General features: G+C 44.0%; 2 protein-coding genes across 8 annotated transcripts in view; both read left to right on the top strand.

The window, feature by feature from the left end:
- GRAMD1C (GRAM domain containing 1C) overlaps nt 1-14,332 on the top strand; it is a 90,976-nt gene extending 76,644 nt beyond the window's left edge. For all 7 annotated transcript variants that reach the window (XM_014577702.4, XM_075906497.2, XM_075906492.2 and 4 more), the window contains 6 exons: nt 2,110-2,213; nt 3,332-3,511; nt 5,137-5,194; nt 5,884-5,994; nt 7,848-7,953; nt 13,672-14,332. In XM_014577702.4, coding sequence (XP_014433188.2) covers nt 2,110-2,213; nt 3,332-3,511; nt 5,137-5,194; nt 5,884-5,994; nt 7,848-7,953; nt 13,672-13,749 — 637 coding nt within the window. In that variant the 3' untranslated portion in view covers nt 13,750-14,332. The remainder of the gene's footprint in view (nt 1-2,109; nt 2,214-3,331; nt 3,512-5,136; nt 5,195-5,883; nt 5,995-7,847; nt 7,954-13,671) is intronic.
- A 142-nt stretch (nt 14,333-14,474) lies between these two features.
- ZDHHC23 (zDHHC palmitoyltransferase 23) lies at nt 14,475-26,075 on the top strand. The gene is made up of 4 exons (XM_006112234.5): nt 14,475-17,433; nt 18,881-19,591; nt 20,398-20,565; nt 21,537-26,075. Exons 1-4 carry the CDS (start codon nt 17,327-17,329, stop codon nt 21,802-21,804), a joined length of 1,254 nt encoding a protein of 417 aa, XP_006112296.3. The 5' UTR covers nt 14,475-17,326; the 3' UTR covers nt 21,805-26,075.
- Nucleotides 26,076-26,301: the final 226 nt, after the last annotated feature.

Raw genomic sequence — 26,301 nt, 5'->3', positions numbered from 1 at the left:
CCGGTGACGATGCTCAAAAAAAAGAGAACCCAGCTTGACTCTCACATCCCAAGCTGACTTTGAGACTAGGGAATCATGAAAAGCATCTTGCAAACTGAGAACATTTGATGTGAAAATCACTGAGACACAATGAACATGAACCTTCCTAATATCATTTTTACAATTGCTTTTCGGAGCTGACGCATACTGTGTAAGACACTAAGTCTCGTAGCAGTTAATGCTCAACTGGGTTTGGTTTTAGGCTGTGATCTCTGGCTCTGGGAGAATGACTGTAAAGGGGAGTACCCTGTGCCTAGGGAAAACTGACTGCCTTCAGCAACCCAGCTGACTGATGTAAGAGCTTGTCTTCACGTACTGTGGAACTGCAGCATAGCTACGCCACCTTAGTGAAGACACTATTACACCAATGGGAGAGCTTCTCCTATCAGTACAGTTAATCACCATCCTGAGACTATGTCTACACTTAACCGGTAGATTGGCACTGCTGCAGTCAATGCAACAAGTGTCAATTTAGCAGGTCTTGTGATGACATGCAAAATCCACAGGAGAGCTCTTTTCCATAGATTTGTGTATTTCACCTCCGCAAAAAACATAAGGCGATTGACAGGAGGTGGTCTCCTGTTGGCAAAATGCACTATAGCCTCCGTGGTATGTCGATCTAATAGTGTCAACTTCAGTTACGTCATTCACGTAACTAAGTTGCATAACTTAAATCAATTTGCCGTAGTTATGTAGATTAAACCTGAGAGGTAGCAGCTATGTCTATGGAAGAAAATAAATAAGGAAGTGATATTTACTCCTCTTTAACATAAGAACGGGGGATTATCAATTTAAATTAATAGGCAGGAGGTTTAAAACAGAAGGAAGTGTTTCTTTACATGTTGCACTGTCAACCTGTGGAACTCCTTGCAAGAGGATGTTGTGAAGGCCAAGACTATAACAAGGTTCAAAAAAGAACTAGAGAAGTTCTGTGAGGATAACAACATAAATGGCTGTTAGACATAAAAAGTTCCAGGGTGATGCTCCAACCTCTGTTTGCCAGAAACTGGGGATCACTTGATGGTTACCTGTTCTGGTCATTCCCTCTGGGGCACCTTGCATTGGCCAGTGTCAGAAGACAGAATACTGGGTTAGATGGATCTTTCGTCTGACCCAGTATGGCCGTTCTTTTGTTCAGAAGCTACCCAGTCAATATAATGCTATCTACACAGGGGGTTAGGTCGGTATAACTACGTCACTCAAGGATGTAGATTTTTCACACCCTTGAGCAATGTAGTTATACTAATATAGGTCTGTAGTGTAGACCTGTCCTAAAAAGCAGCACTGACTGGCTCTGAATGGAGACTCCTCTGGTCCTTTTCATTCAGATGTATGATCATAACATCTCAAGGGGAGAGGGATATTGGGTTTAAAAGCAATGCATATAGAGTTTAGGAAGTTAGAAAATACAGTATGTGACACCGTTTGTAAATCCAGGCTATAATTAGAGCTGGTAGAAATTTTTCCGATAAAGATTATTTTGTTGGAAAATACTGTTTCATCAAACCTGAAACGTCCCAAGGGAGCATGTCAATTTCAACAAAATTATTTTCAAAACAATTGGGGGAGAAAAATGCATTTTGATAAGGTCAAAAGCATTCCATTTTGACCTTTAAAAAATGGAACATTTGAACTTTTTTTGTTTTGAAATTTGGCTTTTTTATATGATTTTAATATAAAGTTGAAATGAAACTATATACATTACCTGAACATATTTTTTTCCCAAAAATTCTTATTATGTGAGACAGACAGTCTTTTCCATTCAAATTTGGAACTAAATCAAATTTTGAAATTGTGAAATGTCCTGTGAAATGGAGATTCAAATCCCCACAGAGCTCTAGTTGCAATTCAGTTCATAGTTTTTCTTTACCCATGTCTAATCCCTATCTTTTCAGTTTGAGTGCTGCCAACTGGCAATGTCTTGTCTTTTTATAATAGTGACTCTTTTGGAATATGGACAACAAGTAAAAACTTGCTCCTGAAGCAATAGATTAAGAGACAGACCTCTGCTTCTGGTACATATTACCCAATGTATAACTCACTTTACCATTCCATTGTATGCTGTTGCAGGGTTTCCTCAGATGTGAAATACAAAAAACAGCCATGGGGCCTCATCAAGTCTCTAATTGAGAAGAACACCTGGGGTGGAATAGAGGAGAATTTCAAACAGCTAGGTGAGGATTTGCTTTTTGTTGCTAAAGTCTGAAATAGTCTTTGTGGATGGATCTGGTAAATTTTAGTGATCATGAAACTGATTCTACTGGAAATAAATATATAAAGTGTGAGATTACCTTTGTGTCCCCTTCAAGGCAGAGAATCCCTAAGGGTATGTCTACACTACCCTCTTAATTCGAACTAGGAGGGTAATGTAGGCATACCGCACTTGCAAATGAAGCCCGGGATTTGAATTTCCCAGGCTTCATTTGCATAAGCCGGGCGCCGCCATTTTAAAATCCCGGCTGGTTCGAACCCCGTGCCGCGCGGCTACACGCGGCACGAACTAGGTAGTTCGGACTAGGCTTCCTAGTTCGAACTACCGTTACTCCTCGTGGAACCGTTACTCCAGTTAGGGATTCTCTGCCTTGAAGGGGACACAAAGGTAATCTCACACTTTATATATAGGAAGCCTAGTCCGAACTACCTAGTTCGTGCCGCGTGTAGCCGCGCGGCACGGGGTTCGAACCAGCCGGGATTTAAAAATGGTGGCGCCTGGCTTATGCAAATGAAGCCCGGGAAATTCAAATCCTGGGCTTCATTTGCAAGTGCGGTATGCCTACATTACCCCGCTAGTTTGAACTAGCGGGGTAGTGTAGACATACCCTAAGTCAGTATATTGCTATCTCAGGGGAGGGGGCACTGTATTGTGCTTCTACTATTTTATCAAAGGGTTCCCACAAAAAGATTAGCAATAGTCTCATCTCCTGGGGATGAGGTCAGCTCCCAAGAAATTGGTGTGAGGATACAAAAAAAAATCCATTTATCTGATTTCCCATTTTAATCAAAGTGCTTCCTTGGTTGTAGCTATGATAGAGAAAGCAACAATGCTTGGCAAATGCATTAAACTTCACTGTGCTGGAACAACATGCATTTCATATCTGTAAAGTATGTGCATAATGATGGTAGTGCAGGTCTGTGGTGCATTTTAAGGAATCTCTTATCTATCCTCTCTTTTTTTCTAGAAGATAACAGCCTCTATTGATCTGCATACCTTGCCTATTGTTTTCTCCATAATGTGACCTTTCCATTTGAAAAGTGAAGGGAAAATAAACATTGTATTATTTTTCAACTGTAGAATCGGATCTACTAATGCAAGAATATGCAGCAAACCAATCTATAGAAGATCCTGGGAAACTTGTTGCCCTAAGAAGACGCCGACGGAATTTACACCGGAATATGGCAGAGCTGCTTCCTAAGCGTTCCTCACAGCACTCTTCGGGGGACATTGGATTAGAGTCCCAAGGCAGGATAGTAGGTAGGTATGGAAGCATCTTTTCTATTTCAGCTGCTTGTCCAAACTTTTGTTAGAGAGGGCATTTTAATTAGTAAGGACTTGTCTATACTAAACGGTGGACCAACACTGCAACAATCGAACCACCCAAAATTGATTTATCATGTCTGTTTAGACATGATAAATTGACCTCAGAGCACTCTCCCCTCTACTGTGGTAGAGTATCTGGAGTAGACAGGACAGCATCCCCCGCTGACCTTACCATGTGGAAGACACTGCGGAAAGTATGTCAACTTCAGCTACACTATTTGCATCACTGAAGTTAGGTGGGTTAAATCAATGGGGAGGCTGTAGTGTGGACTAAGCCTAAGACAGAACAAATGTAATGCAATTGTATGTGTGTTTGATATACCCAGTTAGGGAAAGACAGCTGGATTAATAATTAATGTTTACTTTACATTACTAAAGCTTAGATATACAGAATCTGGAGCATGTCTGATCCCTTTTGCTGTGACAAGCATCTGCTGAACTCAAGTGTAATCTATAAAATATTTTGCTCCAAGATAACGTTAAACACAGCACAAAGCTTGCATAGGAAAAGCAATAAAACCCGATTTTAAGAACAAAAGCCCAAAACACTTTTTATTTTTTTTACTTTGAATGATCAGATAATCTAAATGCAGTCCTTGAAATGGTTACAATTGTACAGATGTCTCTTGCAGTCATCACCCCAAATCTTCTTATTGGTTCGTATTTTTAATTAAACTGACTTCTTTTTCAGTCCGGCTGCTTCAATAATTTCTGGGGCACTGAAGCTCATCTAGGATTATTACCCCTTTCTGCCACTAGATTTGACAGATTGACTTGTAATGAGTCATGACATATAGTAACTACTTTGAAAGAGAAGAGGAACATCTGTGTACTCAAGTGTGCCAGTGAACTCTGGTTTATATGAAACAGCTTAAATTGTAACCACTCAGCTGAGGACAGGCCCCATTTCAGCAGGGGCTCGTGTGCATTTCAAAGGTTAAATGCTGCATGGAGCCTGGGGCCAGTGTGGGAGTCCCCCAGTGATTCCAGGCTCTGTGCGGTGCTTCCACTTTGAAATGCTGCATGGAGCCCAAGGACAGCGGATGAAATGCCGCATGGAGCCCGGGAACAGGTGATGGAAAGAATCTTGTCGATCTAGCAGTGTTTTGCATCAAGATTTAGTGTGGTGTAAATACATTTCTCAGAGGCATGAATTTTTCACAATCCCGAGTAACATCACTAGGGCAATCTCAGTTTTAGAAACATAGAACACTAGAACTGGAAGAGACCTTGAGAGGTCACAGCAGGACCAAACACCATCTAGACATTTTAGGTGTAGAACAAGTCTAAATCAGGTGCATACTTCACAGCACTGCTTTGTATTTGCATAAGAGATGAGCATGTAACCTTGATTCTTCAGCTGAGTCTTCCATTGGGATGGATAGAGAAATAGATTCTGTGATATGCATAAAGGGGCATCCCAAAATGCACAGAGCTGGTGTCGGTCTGTCTGTCCATCCAGGCTGCCCTCTAATTCACCACTTGCTGTACACTGTAGACTCCTATTTAGGAGAATTAATGTTGAGCATTTCTAACTGGATCTTTTCCATGCCCTACAGGAAGGAAAAGGGATGCTGCAAGGAAGACGACAGCCATCATTGTAGTAATGAGCATCTTGTAAGTACTCCCTGATGTTAAACCCCAATGTGACTGATGCCCGAGAGCTAATCTTATTTACACCTGTATGAAAGCAAGAAACAACTATTCATGCAGTTCAGTGCTTCTCAAGCCTGTGGGATATGGACCACTACTGGAGTCGACTTTAGAGTTCTTCAGAGTAAAACCCATTCAATATTGCAAAGGGATGGTTTCTTACTTTGTGTTTCCATGGCACCTAGCACAGGGCTGCCCTCAGGAGCAAGTAATTGTGGGGATTGAAGGGGGGGGAGAGGGAGGAGTATCACCCTGCATCCAAGGGGATGAAGACTCCAGGAGAAGAGCTCAGTTGCTGTATAGTATGTAGAATAAAAACGCTGAGATGCTGAATTAGTTTTTGTTGCTATTCGTTCATGACTGTTAGTATAGTACATGTTCTAGTATTCATCTACTCCAGTTTTTAAAATGCTGAATGATGCGACTTCCACCACTTCTCTTGAGAGGTTATTTCACAGGATAATGTATCCCATTAAGACGTTCTTGATGCCTTAAATTCCCACATGACATTTTCTCACTTCTTTCCGGGGGTGGGAGGAGAGAGTCTGTTCCGATGGGGTAGTACATTATTCATTCTGGCCATCATGGCTCAAATGATACTGCAGAAGCAAAATGGTGGCAGTGATTAAACCAGTCTGATTTTCTTTATACAGTTTGGTGCTCTTGGTTTTGCTGAATGTGACTCTGTTCCTCAAATTATCAAAGATAGAACGTGCAGCTCAATCATTTTACCATCTCCACCTTCAGGATGAGAAGTCTTTAAAGTAAGTGAATTTCTGACTGAATTCTTCGTCTTCTTCCAAATATAAGAACCTGATTAATTGGATTAGACTCATAACAAGCAGATTTTAGGAGGCAAAACTTTAAAGGCTTTTGTGACGTGTAGCTCTCTTAAAGTTGATACTGCTGTCCAGCAATGGCTGTACATTGTACCACTGGCTTTCTCCCTCTCCAGCACATTGTAGGATTAGCTTGCCCCTTTCTGCACAGTGAACACTGCTATATTTCTCCATCTCCAGTCTGCATGGAGAGAGCTACACAGAATTACAGCCTTCTCTTTCTGCTGGTTCCCGGCAAGGTACAAATGTCTCACAACTAATGTCTTGCTCACTTTTTAAAAGAATAAAGAAGTGACCAGTTTTGGAGTGTGATGTAATTTAACACTTAGCACTTCTGTTGTGCTTTATATATTCAAACACTATGCACATGTTAACCAATTAAATGCATTACAGTGTTTGCAATGGGACTTCGTATTCTCAATACCCAGGTTTATGTATCTGACTTGGAGGAGATAATTTGAAAAATGATGTATGTTTATTAAAAGGATTTTAGCATGAGGGCTGATGTGATCATAAGAACGGCCACTAAGGAGAGTGGCATGAGATACTGACCAAAATTATCAAAGCATGAACATAAGAACGGCCATACTGGGTCAGACCAAAGGTCCATGTGGCCCAGTATTCTGTCTGCCGACAGTGGTCAATGCCAGATACCCCAGAGGAAGTGAACAGAACAGGTAACCAAGTGATCCCTCTCCTGTCCTCCATTTCCAGCCTCTGACAAACAGAAGTTAGGGAGACCATTCTTCACTATCCTAGCTAATAGCCATTGATGGACCTAACCTCCATGAATTTATCTAGTTCTTTCTTAAACCCTGTCGAAGTCCTAGTCTTCACAACCTCCTCTGGCAAGCAGGTCCACAAGTTGACTGCGTGCTGTATGAAGAAAAACTTCCTTTTGTTTGTTTCAAACCTATTAATTTCAATTGGTGACCCCTTGTTCTTATGGGAACAAGTAAATAACTTTTCCTTATTCGCTTTTTCAACACCAGTCATGATTTTGTAGACCTCTATCATATCCCCTCTTAGTCTCCTATTTTCTAAGATGAAAAGTCTCAGTCTTTTTCATCTCTCTTTATATGGGACCCATTTCAAACCCCATAATAATTTTTTTTGGCCCTTTTTTGAACCTTTTCCAATGCCAATATATCTTTTTTGAGATGAAGCATCCACATATGTATGCAGTATCCAAGATGTGGGCGTACCATGGTTTTATTTAGAGGGAATAATATGTTCTCTGTCTTATTCTCTATCCCTTTTTAAATTATTCTAACATTGTTTGCCTAGTCATGAACTTATGATACCTTTGGCTACCGCTCTTGTTTCATGCAGGCCTTGCCACCTGTCTTTTCACCTCTTTTTGACAGAGCATTGAAAGACAGAGTTTCAAACACTAACCTAATCTTTAGCAGGGACAGAAGATGGCAACCTTTCTTGTTTCATGCCAGGACAGACTTTGGCAATGTAAGACTGGCAGAACTACTAGATCAGTTTAATTTTGCCTCAAGTAAGAATTGTACTCAAGTTTTAGAAGCCTGGGGAATTTGGTTTATTAATTACATGGAAGCTCCCTCTTAGTATCCGGTGATTCAAATGCACTAAGATAAAATTGCTAAGAAAGTGGTAACATAATTTCAAATGTAACTGTACACAGTCTTAATGTGGTCCTGGCTTGAAAAGTGCTAATGAGTGCAATTAGACACCCATGAATGCTGAGTGTGGATGTACAGCTGTTTATTTCATGGTATTCAATGATTCTTGTCATGTTCCCTTTTCAGTTTAGCCCCTGACTTGGTATCCAGAGAGGAGATTCCTCAGCATGACAAAGAACAGGTTCAGCAGGTGAAGGGAGTGCTGCAAGACTCTATTGCAATACTGGAACAGGTAGGCTTCCTCCACACCCACCGTTTTGTTGCTTCTGAAGTAGCTGAGAGAAAACAAAACTTACAGGTCATTTTTCCAAAGTGTTAAAATACACTTTAAAGATGTCTTGTTTTGTGAAATAAGTGAGCCAATCTGCGGCTGCCTGTCTACAGAAAGCTGCAGCAGGGCATGTAAAGAAAGTGGCTAGATTTTTAAGGACTGTCCCTGTTCTTTTGCTCGGGTTCATTTATCTTTATATACATATTTCCTGTTTCCTAAGCATTCCGTATTTCTGTTTGCCTAGAGCACTGACCAAGCAGAAGAAGAAATATAAACAAATAACTACACTTTTTAAAATAATAAAAATTAGAAGTAGAGCACTATTAAATAATTGTGGAGCTATTACATAATTTAGTTTCTCCTCTTCTTCACTATAACACATGCTCCATTGGTTTGCCTCGTTCAGGTTTCTATGATTGGGATTCAGCACTATTCTTGGAGATTATTCCTCAGCTGGTAGAGCTAACAAATGTCAAATTTCCATTATCTAAATTTTCATTTTAAAAAATTTCTTCCATGTATAGTTCTGCTCCCTTGACTCACCTTGTGCTAAGTCAGAAATCATATCTGCCAGCATAGATAACTTTTGGAATCCAGGAGCTTTGAGGCATATCATATTAAAATACTTAAAGGGGGAACTTAGGCAGGTAGATTTGAGTTTGCTTCTATTCTAATATGGCCTAGAGATAAAGTCCTGACAAGAAACATCATACAGCTAGCTACTGGATTTCAAGTTCTTTCCAAATAAAAAGTGTTTGTAAGAAGAGTGGAAGACACTAAAGGGACTTGGATACCTAGTGAAAAATGTCATGCTGTGAGGAATTATCTGCCTATCTCAATATAACTGGATTCAGATTGGATAGGCTGCTTTTCTGAGAGCAGTCAGTGCACGTGTGGAGACAAACAAGAAGTCTTCTCAGACTGAAACAGCCTGACTTGCTAGTGAAGTTTCAGGACGTCTTGGGGATTTTGAAGTGCAAATCCTAGTGGAAGAATATTTTGTCCACTTGAGGGTGGGAGGCCATCAGGTGAGAAAAAGACACCAGATTTTCACTAACTGGTGATTTAGGCCCACATTTAAGAACCCTTCTTAAAATGGATTATCCTTTCCAATGACATATTTGTTTCTAACTTTGCTTCCTTGTTTTTGTGAAAGTTGAGGTGAGGCAGCTCTGGTATTATCTGGAGATCAAAGGGTTCCTTGACCTCTGTAAGTTTGATTTTAAGCTTGAATACAGTAAAGAGACTATGCAGGTCTTGCTGGTAGATTATCCTAGACAAGGTCATTGGATGCAAGCATGTTCAGCAATTGTTTCAGACTCTGTTACAAGCCATAATGTGGGCTAGACAATGGGCAGTTGTGGAAAAAGCTAATATAATTCTGAGGTGTAGTAACAGGAGTTGTGTGTGTAAGATATAGGAGGTAATTGTTCCGCTCTGCTTGGCAATGGTGGGGCCTCGGCTGGAGCACTGTGCCACACTTTAAAAAAGATGGAAGCTTCAGGGAGTAACCAAGTTAGTCTGTACAGGATAAACTTAAAAAACAACAAACAGTCTGGTAGCACTTTATAGACTAACAAAACACGTAGATGGTATCATGAGCTTTTGTGGGCACAGCCTACTTCTTCAGATGATCGGAGTTTTGAGTTTAGGATGTGCCGTCCCAAAATAAATAGGAGGTGGGGGGGGGAGGAAAAAAAAGGAAAGGGGTGGGAAACAAGGAGCAGAGGGTATGAAAATATCAAAGGGAAAAACAAGTAGGCAGGACTGGTAACTTATAAGCACCTACAGATTGGACAGTTAAAAGAAGCAGATAAGGATCATAGGATAGCAGTTAGATAGGAAGGATACTAACTCAAGAATCTACACAGACAGAGAGCTGTTGGGACCTTCATTGTATGTTACATTGATAATGTCCCAGCCATCCGTTACCTCGAGGAGGTCATCAGTGTGAGAAGTGAATTTGTGGATGAATTGTAATTCCAACGCCTCTCTGTGTATTTGCCTAGTAGAATTGGTTGGTGACAAGACAGCCACCTGAAGATCTTTTAAAGAGTGATTAGGTAGATTTAAGTGTTCTCCAACAGGTTTCTGTATGTTCCTTTTACATATATTTGATTTGTGTCCATTGATTCTTTCCTGTAGGGACTGTCCAGTTTGTCCAATATATATGTCAGTGGGGAATTGCTGGCATAGATCAAATTACTGGATGTGCAGTTAAATGAGCCTTTGATTTGGTAGCTTATATTGCTGGTTCCAGTGATGAATTCGCTTGTATAGATACGTGGGCAGAGTTGGCACCATGACTGATTGCAGGGCTTGGTTCCTGGATGCTTATGATGTGGCTGTGTAGCATGGTGACCGGAAAGAATTCGTTTCAGGTTGGGGGTTGTCTGTAAGCGAGAATAAGCTTTCCCCCCCAAAGCCTCTGAGAGTGAGGGATCATTTTCCAAGATGGGTTGCAGACTGTGTGTAATGCGTTGGAGGGATTTGAGTTGTGGACTGTAGGTGATGACAAGTAGAATTCTGTTGTTTTCTCTTTTGGGTCTGTCTTGAAGTAATTAATGTCTGGGTACTTTTTTGGCTGTCGATCTGTTTTTTCACTTCCCCAGGTGGGTATTTCAGTTTTAGGAATGCTCTATAAAGATCCTGTAGGTGTTTGTCTCTGTCTGTGGGATCGGAGCAAATCCGGTTGTATCTTAGGGGCTTGGTTGGGATGGAAATGTGTCTGGGATGGAAGCTGGAGGCAGGGCTGGCCCGAGCCACTCGTGTGTCCCGGGCCTCCCAGAGCGCGCTGACACCCCTGGGAGTGCGGCGCATGTGCGGCACTGCCCCAGGGTGCCTGGCACCCCCAAACACCCGGCGCGTGTGTGGCCCCACTCCCAGATATCCAGCGCATGCTCGGCCCCGCCCCAGGGCACCTGACGCATGCACAGCCCTGCCCCCACCCGGTCCAGCAGCCCTGCCCGGCGCTCCCTACACTGGGGCACCCCGGGCAGTAGCCCGGTCAGCCTGTAGCTTGGGCTGGCTGTGGCTGGAGGCATGAAGGTAAGTGTAGCAGTCAGTGGGTTTCCGGTATAGGGTAGAAATTTGTCCATTATTTAATTGAACTGTAGTGTCCAGGAAGTGGATTTCTCGTGTGGACTGGTCCAGGCTGAAGTAGTTGGTGGGTGGAAGTTTTTGAAATCTTTGTGAAATTCTTCAAGCGTCTCTTTTCCGTGGGTCCATATGATGATGATGTCATCAATGTAGCATAAGTAAAGTAGAATTGTTAGGGGGCGAGAACTGAGGACAATTTGGAAAGAGTCCAGAGGAGACAACAAAAATGATAAAAGGTTTAGAATGCATGTTCTACAAGGAAAAGTTAAATATGCCTAGGTTTGGGAGGGAGGGGGGTTCTTGAAAAAGAAACCTAAAGGGTGATCTTATATAAGAATTGTCAAATAGGCTATCTGCTGTTATAAAGAGAATAGTGATCGTCTGATCTCCATGTCCACTGACGGTTGGGAAAGAAATAACGGGCTTGACCTGCAGCATGGGAAATTTTGGTTAGATATTAAGGAAATGCTTTCTAACTGATAGTTAAGCTCTGGAATAGGCTTCCAAGGGAGGTTATGGAATCCCCATCACTGGAGATTTATGAGAACAAGCACCTGTCAAAGAGGTTTACCTGGCTTTTCCCCAGCACAGGTGACTTTTCTGTGATTCTATGATCTCCCCCTTGTGATCAAGTGTCCATGCTGATCCTTTTACAGCTGTCAAATAGCTTTGATGTTGATTGAGAGGTGGCTTTGGTGCATTTGTGAATGCAAGAGGAGTTAAGATTGGATTGCTTTTGAATGGCTCCATTCTCTTCTTTTTGAGAGTACTGAGCAATTGCTTGGTCTCCTCTGAGGAGTTCTGTATAGCGTGCCACAGGCTTTTATTCTGTCATCCTTCATGCTGTGTGTGTGTAAGATGAGCTGGCTTCACTTGCAGTAGCATCAGTATACAGATATTTGACTCTCCGTTTCAGTATTTATTTTAAAAACTCCACATTTGTAAAATATGTTAGAAGGGTGTTTGAAGGAGAGCAGATATTTGTGGGATCATTCCTTTCATCCTTCCTCCCTTCTTCCTAGGCTCCTCCAATTGCTTAACATTGCAATGTTCAAATTTTTCTATACCTTGACCCTATATTACAACAAGGAAAAATTTGGGGATCTGCCCCACTTCCTTCTGGTTATAAAACTAAGGGAGATGCAGACCCATTTGTGACTCCTGGATTGAGAAGCCATGGTTTTAGCAAATGAAAAACTGCAAAATTATCTGTTTACTTTTTAGCTTATTAACCTTTTAACTTAATTATTGATAAATCATAGAAATCTGATAGTCTGTTTGAGAAGGGAAGCTGGGGAGTTGCTCCAAGCTACTCCTGCCTATCGGCTGTTTAATCAACCTTTGCCCATACTCCACAAGGAAAACCACGAGACAATGGTAACTTTTGGTCTTCCTTGTTCACAGATGTACCTTGCCCATAAATTGTTGCTGATCTGATATTAACCTCTTCTATCCAGCTACAATAATATTTCTATCAATGAGTGATGAGAATCTCAGAAAGCAGAAGTGGATTCCCCTATATTTTTTCTTTAGTTTTCTGACTCTTCTCTTTCCTTATTCTTACCATTCTGATAGTAGCTAATTCCAATTAGCTAATTGGTATTTTTAAAAAAACATAGAAAATTAAATATTGAAATATATTGAATGAGAATGTTAACCATTTTTCCTATATTAAAAACACAAACACACAAACCAACAACCACCCACCACTGTTTTCCCGTGCAAGTCTTGGTACACTTTAGATTGCTACAACATTGGGCCCTGTCTGAGGCTACATCTAGACTGCAAGCCTCTTTCGAAAGAGGCTTTTTCAAAAGATACTTTCGAAAAAGCCTCTTTCGAAAAAGAGCGTCTAGACTGCAAGCAGTACTTTCGAAAAAGCAAGCCACTTTTTCGAAAGAGAGCACCCAGGCAGTCTGGATGCTCACTTTCTAAAAAGCCCTGTTTGCATTCAAGAAGACCTTTTTTCGAAAGAGCACTTTTGAAAAAAGGCGTTCTTCCTCGTGAAATTAGGTTTTCCGCCGTCGAAAGAAAAGCTGCGTTCTTTCGATTTAATTTCGAAAGAACGCGGCTGTAGTCTAGACACAGGTGAAGTTTTTTCGAAAAAAAGCTACTTTTTTCGAAAAAACCCTCGAGTTTGGACACAGCCTGAGTGCTGGCAGCTGTCTGACTTCACCTTTATTCCTCAAAGCACACCGAAGGCATCATGCCTATGTTATTATGCACGTCTTATTATGGTGTTCCTTAGCGTATTGCCATGTGCAGGATCTATATTACAAATGACAAAGTGATGGTTTCTTTCTTGCAGCATAGCCAATACTACTGCATCATATAGTATAGCACGGTAACAGAACTCAGGACAGCTCTGTAATTATGCAGAAATGACAGTCTATGCTGCGTACTGTGCTTGTCAACAGCAGGAACATAAATGATTTAGTGCAAGCTACTGTTATGATGAAACGGAGGGAGGAAATTATTCTGAATGTAAAAATAAAACATTGATTTTTCTAGATCTCTCTCAACTTCACAGTAACATAATGTATATACTTTTTGGGGGGACTGGGGGTTCTGTCTCTACAGCTGAAGAGTTCCCTTTCTACGCTCCAGAGAAGCTTTGAACAGCTGAACAAGACCAAGAGGGATCAGACAGAGAGTTAACATTATCCACACCCACAACTCAAGATGTCATGAGAATGAAGATGCTGTATGTCTCTTCGGGGGGTGGGTGTGTTTGATATTCTATTATCTCAGGACTTTTTGCTATTTTTTGCTCAGCAGCTGCTGGTGCAGCTAATAAAGACCTCTGGATAAAATAGGGTGGGATCTGAGGTCCTGTAACTCTGAAAATACATATGGTTTTCTAGTGAACAAGTCAGAGGTGTAAATGAGTGAGAACATTGTACTGTAACTTGTAACTGTAATGTGAAAATTACAGAGAAGAGCAACCTCAGCACAGCAGTGATTGTATCTAATGAAGTCTGAACTCTTTCATATTGAGTTGAAGAATCTTCGGCACTAACAGGTACAGCAGGGGTGAGGGGAAAAAGACACTGTAAAGAAAGAGCAGCAGGTAGTGGTTTCACATGGGTATTCATATGCTCTTTCATAGACACACATACTCTGTAAATCAACTCAGCAGTTTTAAATACCCATATTTATTTTTTAATTGTTTTTTTTTTGTTTCACCCCCAGTGTAAAAACTCCATGTTTAATCTCTTATTAAATTGGTTCTGCATACTGAGGGGCTATGATACTGCAATTCCTCCCACCTCACGCAATCTGTTCTGTTCACCTAATTGAAATGTCAACACCCCATAACAATGGTTCCCTCTCTCCTTTGTGTGATGGTCATTATACCTCTTGCTCTGTATGTATGGAAGATGGCAACAGGCAACGATGAGATGGCTTCATTGGCAGGGACATCAGTGTGCAGATATCTGACACTGTCTTGCATTTCAGTATTTATTTTAAAAATTCCACAGAGATGAAGCTATCTTGTCTCCACTAGCTCTAACCTTTCCAAATGGTCTCACATAGTGGACCATTTGGAAAGAACCAGAGTAAAAACAAAAACTGAGGAGGTCTTTATCAAGGGTGCTATTTCAGGAGAGCAGGGGAGCAGCAGCCATGCATACCAGGACATGACTTGCTTTTCTTTCCATTCCCCTGACAAGAAAGGAGCAAGGAGAAAGAACTTGGGTTCTGTGAATTACATCTTTGCCCTCTCCCTTCTGCAGCCAGGAGTAAGGGGCACACACAGAATTCAAATCCTTTCCTCTCCCTCCCTTATCACCAGTGAATTGGGAAAAAAAAAAAGTCACATCCCCGGTACGCATGGCTGCTGCCCCTCCTGCCCCGCTCTTCTGAAATGGTGCCCTTGGTCTTTATATTGATTGGGGCTGTTAGCAACTTACATAACAACCTAAACCAAGCTTGAATATTGACAGCTCTTCACAATAGAAATTGGCATGTGTAATCATACTTGGAAAAACATGCTTTTGTACTCAGCTGTTATGACTTTCATGTCTTTATAGACAGCAAATCAATGTGTTAGATATGTTAGGGATGTGTATTTTAACCATTAATCGTGGTTCCCTGATAGATCAGGTCATGATGGTGTTTTTATGTTCCTACAAGCAAGAAACCATAGAATAACATGGCTGGGTTACAAGTAGGTGAAAGATGGCTACTTTGTAGTGCAAGAATGGCCATAATTTCCTTGGCCACCATATGCAGGACCTCACTGTGCTACAAATCCATTTACTGACAAGTGGATAGTATATCTAGGAGTTCCTTTAAAACAGGAATGTATCCTGTTATAACTAACGTCCTGTCTTCTTGACAACTATAAACTACATCAGACCTGATTAACACTGGAAAATAGATTGACAGTTACAATGGAATGCTAAATATTTCAGAGGCAGCATAATAGGGTCTTGCCCTTTGGCTCTAACTAGAACTTTGCAGCTGAGACAACAGTTGTTAGCAGGGTCCCTGAGGCAGTGTTGGGCATTGATGGCAGTGAAGATGTATGCCATTGTGTCAATGAACGTGAGAGCTTAGTGCTGGCATGAGCCAAGTCCATGACAATTATTAGGGCACGATTTCCCACTCCTTTATGTATTGACTTGTCTTTCTTTTTGTAAGTGTGTGGGTAGAAGCAGCAAGTTTGTAGCAGCTAAGATGCAAAATTGGTGCTTGTCTACTACTGACTGAAATGTTATGGCTTGTGTCTGTGCCTGTGCCCATAGGCTTTGCCTACCTCACCCTACAGTGCTGTCACTGTGAATGTCTAACATGGAACCAAGAGCTTCCTGCAGGCAGGGCAGTTCCCTTGTAGTTACTCTTAGGGATGCCAGGTGTCTGGTTTTGAACCGGATAATCCAGTATTTGAGCTTTGTGTTCGGGAAACAAATTGAGAAAATATAAACGAGAACATATACAAATGCCGGGATTTTCTCAATAAGATGTCATGTAGATTGTGATGTCATGTCAAGTGTGTCCCTTATTTTTGTTGAAACCATCTGGCAACACTAGTTACTCTTCTCTGCTGCAGGCGCTGGTGCATCGGATTCTCCGGTAGCCTTTTGTCTAGACTTTAACGAGTTCGATTTTGCAATGTGGCTCCGGGCGAGACCGTTCCAGGGGGACGTGCTGTGCCTCGCTTAGCGGCGGCTACTGATTTGCTGGGCAGCATCTGCCCCTCGTTCATGCGAGGATACAGCGACGTCAAAGCGGAGCAAAGGGTGCGTGGCTCCCGCCCAGCTGCTGACAACAGCGGCCCCTGGCGGAACGGCACCAATTCGACGCTCGCGGGAGTCAAACCGGTGCCTAGGGGCAGGGGCGGATGCAGCGGCGCTGGCTCGCGGCGCCTCCAGCCCCACCCGGGCTCGCTGGCCGGGCGTGGAGCGCCCCTGCCTGGCCGGGTCAAATTAGCGCCGCGCGCCGGCCCTGGGCTCCTGGCGCGCGCTGGCGGGTCTGTGACGTAGCGTCTGCCCCTAGTTCTGCGCCAGGCTGGAGCGCACCATTTCCCCGGCCGGGCTGCGGCCCCACCTGTCGCCGCACGCTTGAGGCAGGCGGGCTTGTGACGTGACGTCCTGGCTGGCCCCACCCCGCCCGTGCCGGCATTGGGCCACCCCGGCTGACGTTCGTCGGGGAGAGCGCTCGGACGCGGCAGTGCCCGCTGAGCGCTGCTGCGGGCAGGGGCTGGCGCCTGCCGACCCTCCGCTGGGTGGGGTGGCTCGCGGGAGGGAGCTCTTAGCCAATCACAGCTGCTGTCCTGAGGGCGGGGAGTGGGCGGGAGAGGGGTGAATGGAAGGGCAGGGCGGGGCCCCGGCGGGGCAGGAACAGGTGGGTGCGCGGGGGCTGGGGCAGGGCCGCTGCAGAAGGGCGGGCTGAGCTGCTGGGGGGGCTCAGCTGGGACTTCACGTGCTTCCTCCTGCGGGGCTGCTGCTCGGAGCCAGGGAGCAGACGCGTTGCCCCCGCGCGTTTCCTCTGCAGCCCCCCGCCCGGCCCCGCAGCCCCTCTTTGAACTCGCTCCTTGCATGTGTGTCACAAGACGCAGCCGGCTACTAACTTCTGGGGGACCCCGGAAGGCAGCGGCCCTGTGCCCTTCCCCTCCGAGCCCCCGCAGAGGGCTCCCCTCTCCTGCTGGCCAGAGCGGGAAGGCGCCGCAGTTGCCCGAGGAATCGGTAGGAAACCTGGAAAAAGGAGGAAGAAAGCTGAAGGGCCCGAGATGGAGGAGCCGCTCTGCTGTTGCGAGTACATTGATAGGAGGGGGGAGAAGAACCACCTGGTGGCCTGTTGCTGTGACTGCGAGGATCTCGATGAGGGCTGTGAAAGGTAAGGCGCCTGGCCTTTAATATGCCTGTACTTCAAGGGGCTGTTCCTATCAAGCTCATTGTCATGGCATCTTGACAGTCTTTCTCTCTTCTTTAACTAGCTTCTTTAGAATGGGGCACTGCGAGGTCAGGCTCAGCTTTGGAACCCCATTCTATGCACAGCTGCTCCATTTGGTACTTTGAAACCTCTCTCTGTCAAAGAGGAGTGGCTTTCTGGGCCACTTGAGAAGTGCCTGGCCAATTTGGGGGTGTCAAATGCCTTATGCCCAGTTAAGATAAAGGTCGGGACAATAGAACTGGTTGGGAATTGTACAGTGAAGTAGGATTTCATCAGGAAAGTCTCCTTTGTCAAACCTAAAATGTTTTGGGGAAACATCCTGGGTTCAAAGAACTTTCACTGAACCACAGCCTGGTTTCCTGCCATCTCACATGCAAAGCTGCTAGCTTGCAGGATCTGCAGCACTAGGGAAAGCTGCACAGTGTGGATTCCCCCAGAGCTAGAGATCCCTGGACTCTCAGACCTGATTCTTGTCAGCTTCAGGGCTGCTGTTCAGTGATGGCAAATAAGAAATTGGCAAGAGTTATATCAACATCATTCAGCAGCTGCTTCATAGGAGTGTTTCTTTTTGGAGACATTTCTCAGTGTTTCTGAAATGAACATTTTATGGAATTTCTGGATCATGGGAAACTAAAAAAAAAAATGGTTTTGTTCCTAACTGAAATATAACCAAATTTCAGAGCATTAAATTTTCCTGTGAAATAGTCTGATTTTTGACAGCTCTGTTGCGGAATGGATCCCAGAGAAACCATTCTAGCTGATCAAACCCAGTAATGGTGAGTTTCTCTTTGGGAGATATGGGTGACAACAAGAGGATGTTTTCTGTTTGGTTCATGCAGTAGATAATCTCTAGCTACTAGGATTCCTGAGAGAGATTCTTGGATCATGAGCTCTTCTAGACAGTCACTGCAATTTGTTGAGTTTGCAGTGAAAATGCCATTATAACATAACTGATTTCTGAACCAGGTTTAGATTTTGTTGAAGTGGGTAGGTGGAATCAAAAAGTTGTGAAAAGGCCTAATATAAATAGAATAAGCTTGCATTGGTCTTTAGAGATTTCTTTAAAAAGGCATAGCTCCTATCCGAGAAAGATTTACAGGCTACATCAGATGAGCATACAACACAAGAGGCTAAAGAAATGAGGGTAGAAATGGGGAATGAGAGTTAATATGATTGCATTTTTGAATAGATCAGCCTCTCCTTAAAATCTAAGGGGGAGCAGACAGCACAGAAGTGTCTCATGTATGTGAAATGAAGGTAGAAATGGGGAATGAGAGTTAATATGATTGCATTTTTGAATAGATCAGCCTCTCCTTAAAATCTAAGGGGGAGCAGACAGCACAGAAGTGTCTCATGTATGTGAACAGAAATCTGTGCTTTTCCCTAACAGGTGGTTGACGTGCAGATCTTTGCCCCCAGGAACTTTAGAGAGAATTGCAGACACCATTTTGGATCGCCTCCGCATTCCCTGGCTTAAGGGGGCCATAAAGATTAATATCAGCCTGCTCCCACCACTCATCCTGCTGCCTGTCTCCCTCCACGTAGCAGCTCTGCACTTCCTGTTGGCACTTGTTATCTTGACATCCCTTCCTGTGGTGGTGCTGTGGTACTACTACCTCACACACAGGAGAAAGGGACGGACTCTCTTCTTTTTAAGCCTGGGGCTGTTTTCTCTGGGGTACATGTATTTTGTGTTCCTCCAGGAAGTGGTTCCCCGAGGCCATGTGGGCCGCACACAGGTGATTATTCTCACCTGTGGATTAATTCTCATGCTTGTGGCCCTATCTCAAGCCAAGAGAGATCCTGGCTACCTTACCAGCCAAATGAGCAGTGACAAATCACCATGCCAAGGCAGCAACAACTTGCCAAACAGGAAAGTTCTGGGGATCTCCAATGGGCTTCATGGACCAGCTGCTTCTGGCATCACCAGCAGTCATGCTAAGAACACTGATGCCAAGGGCTATTCCAGAATGTTGGCCGAAGAACTAGACAGAGCAAAGGAGGACTGGTGCACCAAATGTCAGCTGATTAGACCACCCAGGGCTGGGCATTGCAGGTTGTGTGGCATGTGTGTGAGGCGACTGGACCATCACTGTGTCTGGTAGGTGCCACAGACTTCTGAGGTGGTCATTTAAGGTTAAAGAAGTTACTGCTTTCTCATCCAGGTGCTATCAGTCAAATTACGGCTGCCTCTTAAATTTGGTGCCTTTCCTCTTGGTACTGAGAGTTGTCATGGGTTCAAAGTAGTATGACCTGATAATTAGCTAACTCTGGTGTAGGAGGTCCTATTTCAAGACCAGTTTTTGTTTTCGGCCCTAGTTTGCTATGACAGTTTTAGGTAAATTTCCTACTGTTGTTCTAGAACCAGTACAGTTCCACTGAGGGAAGTGCTAGTGATCTAAGAAAGGATCCAGGGTGGTGGTTTTTTTTGTTTACCACTGTGACATTTAAACGTGCTCTAAGCAGGTATAAATGTGATACAATAGTGTTCCTTCAATTTACTTCTACTACTGGAGCTGCACTGGTGCTACAACAGCCGTGGGGAGAGTCCCTAAAATTGCCAGTGTAAATATAACCTTAGATCCCAGGGATGGTGGTGTGTGGAAACATACAAAGAGATATCACCTTTCTTAGGCTTTGAGGAAAAGCTTAGAGCCTTCCAGCAGGCAATTGACACAATGTGGGAGGCTCTCTGAGGTATACTCACATCAGCATAATCTGAATATGTTGTTTTTACATTTCCTTCATCATTGGCCTAAATTGCTAGCCTGTGCTCTTGTGTAAAATTGTGTGCACTCTGGCAAATGTGTTATATAGACACACCTTGGAGCCAAATTTACTGCCCGTTAAGGGAGAGAGTTTTCATTTAAGTAAAGAATAAAATGTTCTTTCCTTTGCCCTTTGGAGGATTAACAGCTGCGTAGGGGAGCGGAACCACCAAGCCTTTATCCTTGCACTATCACTCTTCCTGCTTACCTCCGTTTATGGAATTACACTGACCCTGGACACCATCTGTAGGGGCCAAAATACGTTCATAGCGCTGTTCTACTGCCCGGGGACCTATGCAGACTACAGGTGAGAAATCTCAGGAACAGGGCATGGGGTGGGGGCCTCACCAAAGACTTGCTGGTATGACTCTGAGTGTATCACTTTGTCTCTGTACATGAGTCTGTCCAGCCCCAAAAAGATCTTCATGTTTGCTTCTCTCCCAGGCAAACAGAGGATAGAACCTCTGTGCTACCCCAGAGGACAGAATACCGGATTGAGACTCAGGAAGCCTGGGTTCAAATCCTGGTTCTTGTGATAACCTCAGTTTCCTTGCTCGTTGAATGGGAACATTGACACTACCCTCCTCTGTAAAGCACTTTGAAATTTACTGATACAAAGCAGTTGTTCAGAGCTAAGTTTTACTATGATGATTATTAGCTTCCATTCTGGGCCTCCATTTCCCTACCTATGGAAGGAGGAGGATACTATTGTAAAACACATGGGCTACGTCTAGACTGGCCCCTAATTCCGAATAGTCATGCAAAGCAGGTAAGTCAGAATAGGGAAATCCACGGGGGATTTAAATAAACATGTCCGCCGCTTTTTTCCGGCTTGGGGAAAAGCCGGAAAAAAGCGTCTAGACTGGCGCGATCCTCCGGAATAAAGCCCTTTTCCAGAGGATCTCTTATTCCTACTTTCAGGTATTTAAATCCCCCGCGGATTTCCCTATTCTGACTTACCTGCTTTGCATGACTATTCCGGAATTAGGCGCCAGTCTAGACGTAGTCATGGTGTTCTATGGGTTAAAGAGAGTGGTATATGAGCTGGGTATTATTACGGAAATGCACATGGCTATATAAGTGCTAAGCATCATTATTAGCAATGTTGTGAGACTTGAATGTTTGTAAACCCTGTGGGATCGCTCAAGCAGATGTGGAAAGGGATGGAAGAGAGATTTGTTACCAGGGGAAATCCCTCTCTGCGTTTCTGAAGCTACAGATTAAAGCATCTGTGCTCACATTAAATGGCTTCCTTCCCATCTCTTTCCCCACTGCCAGCTCTGCGCTGTCATTCACATGTGTGTGGTACTGTGCCATTGTCACGGCCGGGATGAGCTACATCCTTCTTATCCAGCTATTGAACATCAGCTACAACGTGACCGAGAGGGAAGCTCGGCTGGCTCTGCGGGAAGACACCGGGCGCAGGCTTCTGGGTGGGATTGTGGTAGATACAGGCAAGTATAACCGGGGTTTCCTGTACAACTGGGGCCAGTTTTTGACCTTGGGGTCATCCACGCCTCAGCGCTCTGCTGAAGACATTGTGTGAAACCCCGTTTCCCGCTGATGGCAGTGACATTTGGTGGAGGTGGACGGCTCCTTCCACAGGGATCCCACCACCTTTCCCTACTGAGTTGGAGGCTGGGCCCATCTCATCAGTGTCTGTAGGAGCCATTAAAGGACAGACAGCTCTTGCATGCCAGAGGTGAGAAGTAGGGAGCAGAACGAATTAAGCCATATGCACAAACAGGGAGAGGCAAAATCACAGTCCTCCCCCTCCTGCCTCCATGCAGAAATTATGCACAATTCAGCAAGATTAACAGCAGCACAAGACTTTAAGAATGTGGGGAACTCCATGTCTGGATTTCAGAGGCAAGGTAATTTAATACCAGACCTCAGCTGGACACTGCAGGGGTCAGAACAGACTCCTTTTTCTTACTCACATGTGGTATTTCATAAATGATGCGATGCCTCGTGCTGATGAGGTGAACTGTAATCTGTGTCAAGAGCGAGCCATTTCATGATGGACCAAGGGGAAGAGATTTAAAATGGGCTTTGCCTTATGTCACTTCAAGAACCAACTAGGACCTCTCTTCTCTCTCTCTCGTGGGCATATTTTTCAATCTTCCATTCGTAAAGTTGCATCAGCTGTTAGTGCTTCTATTAAGTGCCTTTGTGAGCAGTACACCTATAGGGCTGGTTGAGGTCCTGTCCTCTCCTAGGCTCCCTCACCCCAAAGAGGCTATTCCAGCTGTGTGTCAGAAGGAAGAACTGGTTCCTCCTCTATATGCCAGTGGTTTCTTCCTTCTGCTTCTCTGAGTTGATCCAAGGACTTGACTCCCTTGAAGTATTTTTGTTCTATTAGCAATTGCTAGCACCTCACAGCTGGTAAACATTTTACAAGATAGCTGTAAGTTCCCAAGTAGCTGTAAAACATTCTGGGGCAGTGGCCGAGGTGGGAAGTAAATGGACCCTTGTCTGATGCTGCTGCCACCTTGTGATCCTCCTTGTTATGAAATAGGAATAATAGTTCTCCTGGGAGATGGCTCACAGCTGAAGTACAGTAGCCCAGATCCTCCTCCTACAATCATGGAGAATGTGCTCTGACTCCCAGTAGACTAGTTTTTCAAAGGAACTGGAAAGGCAAGAAGAAATACATCTCAGGCCCTGAGGATGCAGGGAGGGCTTGTTGGGCCTCTCAAATTGCTAAATGAAAATGTTCATTGCTGTGTTGGTCCCAGGATGTTAGAGGCTACATCTACACTACAAGGTTTTTGCGCAAAAACCTGCGGAGCGTCCACACCTCAAGTGAGCTCTTGCGCAATTAAGTGGGCAGTTAAATGGCAGAACAGAGGGGTTTTTCCACTGTAGGTAAACCTCCTTTTCTGAGGCATAACTGCTTCTAGCGCTAGTTACTGCGCAAGAAGGCAAGTGTGGACACTCCAGAGGGGTTTCTTGCTCAAGAAACCCCTGTGAGGAAAAAGCACAGGTGCTGTCATGGTCATTCTGTAAATGGCCATCAGAGCTTTCTTGTGCAAGAGTGTCCATGCAGTGTGGACGCTCTCTTGCGCAAAAGCACATGGCTTTTGCGATGTGCTCTGAGGTGTGGACATGCTCTTGCGCAAGAGCCCTGTTGGTGGCAGATCAACCCAGGAGAGATTGGAGACTTGAACTCCCTCCTTGCTCAGAGGTCTTCTCTTTGGGGCAGGGTTGATAGTGTATTGCCAAAGAGGAGAGATGGGGAAGCTTGCCCTGTGGGTGTCTTACTGGACATTCAGCTCTCAAGATGCTGGTCTGGCACCTTTCACCGTCAGGGTCCACGCTCATGATAAATTCCCAAGTGCCAGTGGATATGCCCTGTTTCACAGTGTTCTATGGCTTGCTAACATGGTATATGCAACTTCTGTGCCCCCAAGCATAATTGAGTCTTCAGAACTGCTGTGCTTGGAGCCCATCTCCTATGGCAGGAGATGCTGACTTGTGCAGTTTGCTTTTTTGTGATCACTTTTTAAAAGGGAGAAACCTTGGTCTCCAGTCAGAGAGGGAGATGTGGAGACTTCTGGCCCTGTGTTATCATTTAAATGAGAAAGTAGTCACATGGATCACAGTAATCATGCCAGTGGACAAGCATGAGTATCTGACTTCTCTTGGGACTGGAGAGAGAAGGACTCTCCAGACTGGACACGCATCAAGAGCTTGCCTCCTCACTCAATGCTACTTAGCTGCAAGTGTAGCAATTTCATAGCTGAAATACATGTAGGGGGGCTATGGGGACCCTAGTCTATGGGAAGGGTTCTGCCTCAGTGCAGCAGTGTCTCTAAAACCTCTTTCCTGTTGGGAACTTGGAAAGGTCAAGATAATGTGGCCTTCTGGGCAGAAAAAAACCCACGAGTGGGCATGTGTCTTAAAACACAGAACTAGGATTAATTTCTCTATGCCTCAATCCCTCTGTGAAATGGGACTATAATAGAACTAGTGTGTATGTACTAGTGCCATCTAGTGGGTAGAATTAGAGCTGCTCAACTGAGTGTCAGGCCCAAACAGCACTTCCAAAGCCTGTGTGTTTGCAGCAGGAGGATCTAAATTCTGTCCCTCCTGAATGGGAAGTTCTCACTGGCCATGGAATGCACTGTGGTGGCAAATGCAATGCCTTAAATGGCCACCTTGTTTACAGACCTAGCCTTCTGCAGAGAGGTCTACCTCATGAATGTCTTTGGAGAAGGAAAGCACATATAAACTCTTTGCTGTGTGACTGTACAGTGCCTAGTACAATGGGGTCCTGGTCTATGGCTGGGGCTCCTAGACATAATAAATACTAACAAGGGGAAGTATTAGCATGAGAAGGTCAGAGCAGCATGAGCTTCAGTTTCACTGTTTTGAGCTTCCTTTGAGTACCCGCAGAGCAGCAGAAAGTCCAAGAAGGGCAATGCCCCCCTTTTCATTTCTACTGAGGGTGGATTATCTCCCATTCTTTGCCTTAACCTTGTCTCATTTGACTAAGGCTAGGCAAACTTGTAGTAAAAGATTAAAATCCACCACAGTAGTGGGCATGAAGAGAATGCCTCGGACTTGTGAAAAAGGGGTAGAGCGGCAGTTAGTGCAATAAAGCAAGGCAGGTTGGGTGAGGGATAGTCACTGTGAGTAACAGATAGGGAGCATGCTGCATTTGACAGATGAGCTACAGGTTGGGCACCTAGTGGGGTCCAACAGATGCGCTACAGGTTGGGCACCTAGTGGGGTCCAACAGATGCTTAAATGTAAGTTCCCTGGGGCGGGGAGTAGACATTTGTCTGTAAATTGTAATGCATACACACAACAATGAAGAAATCATTACCATTCTGGCCCTGTAAAGTTCCCCATTAGCTGCAGAAGAGGTGTGTTTAGAGCTGGTACAAGACTAGCACATTTTTATATTGTTTTTCCTGGCTTTCTGCCACCACATTTTGAAATATAAAAAAGTTTTATCCTGCTCTAGTAGCATCCATCTTAGAGACTTTCAGTGGTACAGACCAGGAGGAATTTTAAAGGGATTGGACTGTCATAATAGTACTAGAATTACACAGTATCAGCATCCTGTTTGGTGAATTTAGTGAAGGCTGTTGTACAATTTTGATGTGCGGTATGAGTGACAGCTTGGCACACTGCCATAATGGCCTCATCTCAATTTTGCATTTGTACTCTAGTAGAATGACTTAAAGACCATTTCCTGACTTTCATCTTTACTCAAATGACTGAAGTCACTGCTGACCAAGAAATGGTACTGCTAGAAATTCCAATCACTCTATGCTCTTAAAGGTGCTTTCCCCTTCAAAATAGACTGCTTTTGAGTGTCTTAAAAATCATGTGCTGTAAAGTTTCTTCTCTAGACAACTGAATACTGCCTAGTGTCTTAATAATCACATGCTCTATAACTTCCTTCTCTTGTATATTGCTTCACTAAAGTTGGTAGTAAGTGTGATTATGAATGTATTTTCTGTATCTCTCTATTATGTTTTCAATGCGGGGGCATCTGCTCCCTAGGACTTTCTTCCACTGCAAGCATGTTTGTCAAGTGAAAACCCTGCAAGGGTCAAAGTGAGATCCTTCCTAAAATTGCGACTCTGACTTCCCACGAGTTCACGTCATTCGGGAAATGGTTTTATGATAAAATGAAAAATACAGGGTCTGAAAGAACTTAGGATTCTTCCAGGAAAAACATCTCAAGTATGACATGCTGTATGTGAGTTTTATTAAAAGGATTGTGCTGTGTGTCCCCTTTGTAACGCCCAGCATTTTCAGAGAGGTGTAGTTATGAGTTCAAATAAATCAGAACTACATATAGAGTGGTCTTGGTTAATTTATGGCATGTCATAGTGTGGGTGAACTGAGGTACAGGCTTGCATTTCTCTTCACATCCAGCCAGGTCAGTAGTATCTGAAAGCCACCACCATCTAATGGCTCTGACATGAATTTGGCGGTTGTGGGGAATCTCAGCCCAGTTCCCAGGGCCTAAGCTGCTTTAGGCATGACACCATCACAGCTGGGGTGCCCTAGCCCAGTCATCTCA

This window comes from Pelodiscus sinensis, chromosome 1 (assembly GCF_052426305.1).
Source record: "Pelodiscus sinensis isolate ZL-2025 chromosome 1, ASM5242630v1, whole genome shotgun sequence".
Lineage (NCBI taxonomy): Eukaryota > Metazoa > Chordata > Testudines > Trionychidae > Pelodiscus > Pelodiscus sinensis.
This window is presented reverse-complemented; position numbering and strand designations above follow the sequence as displayed.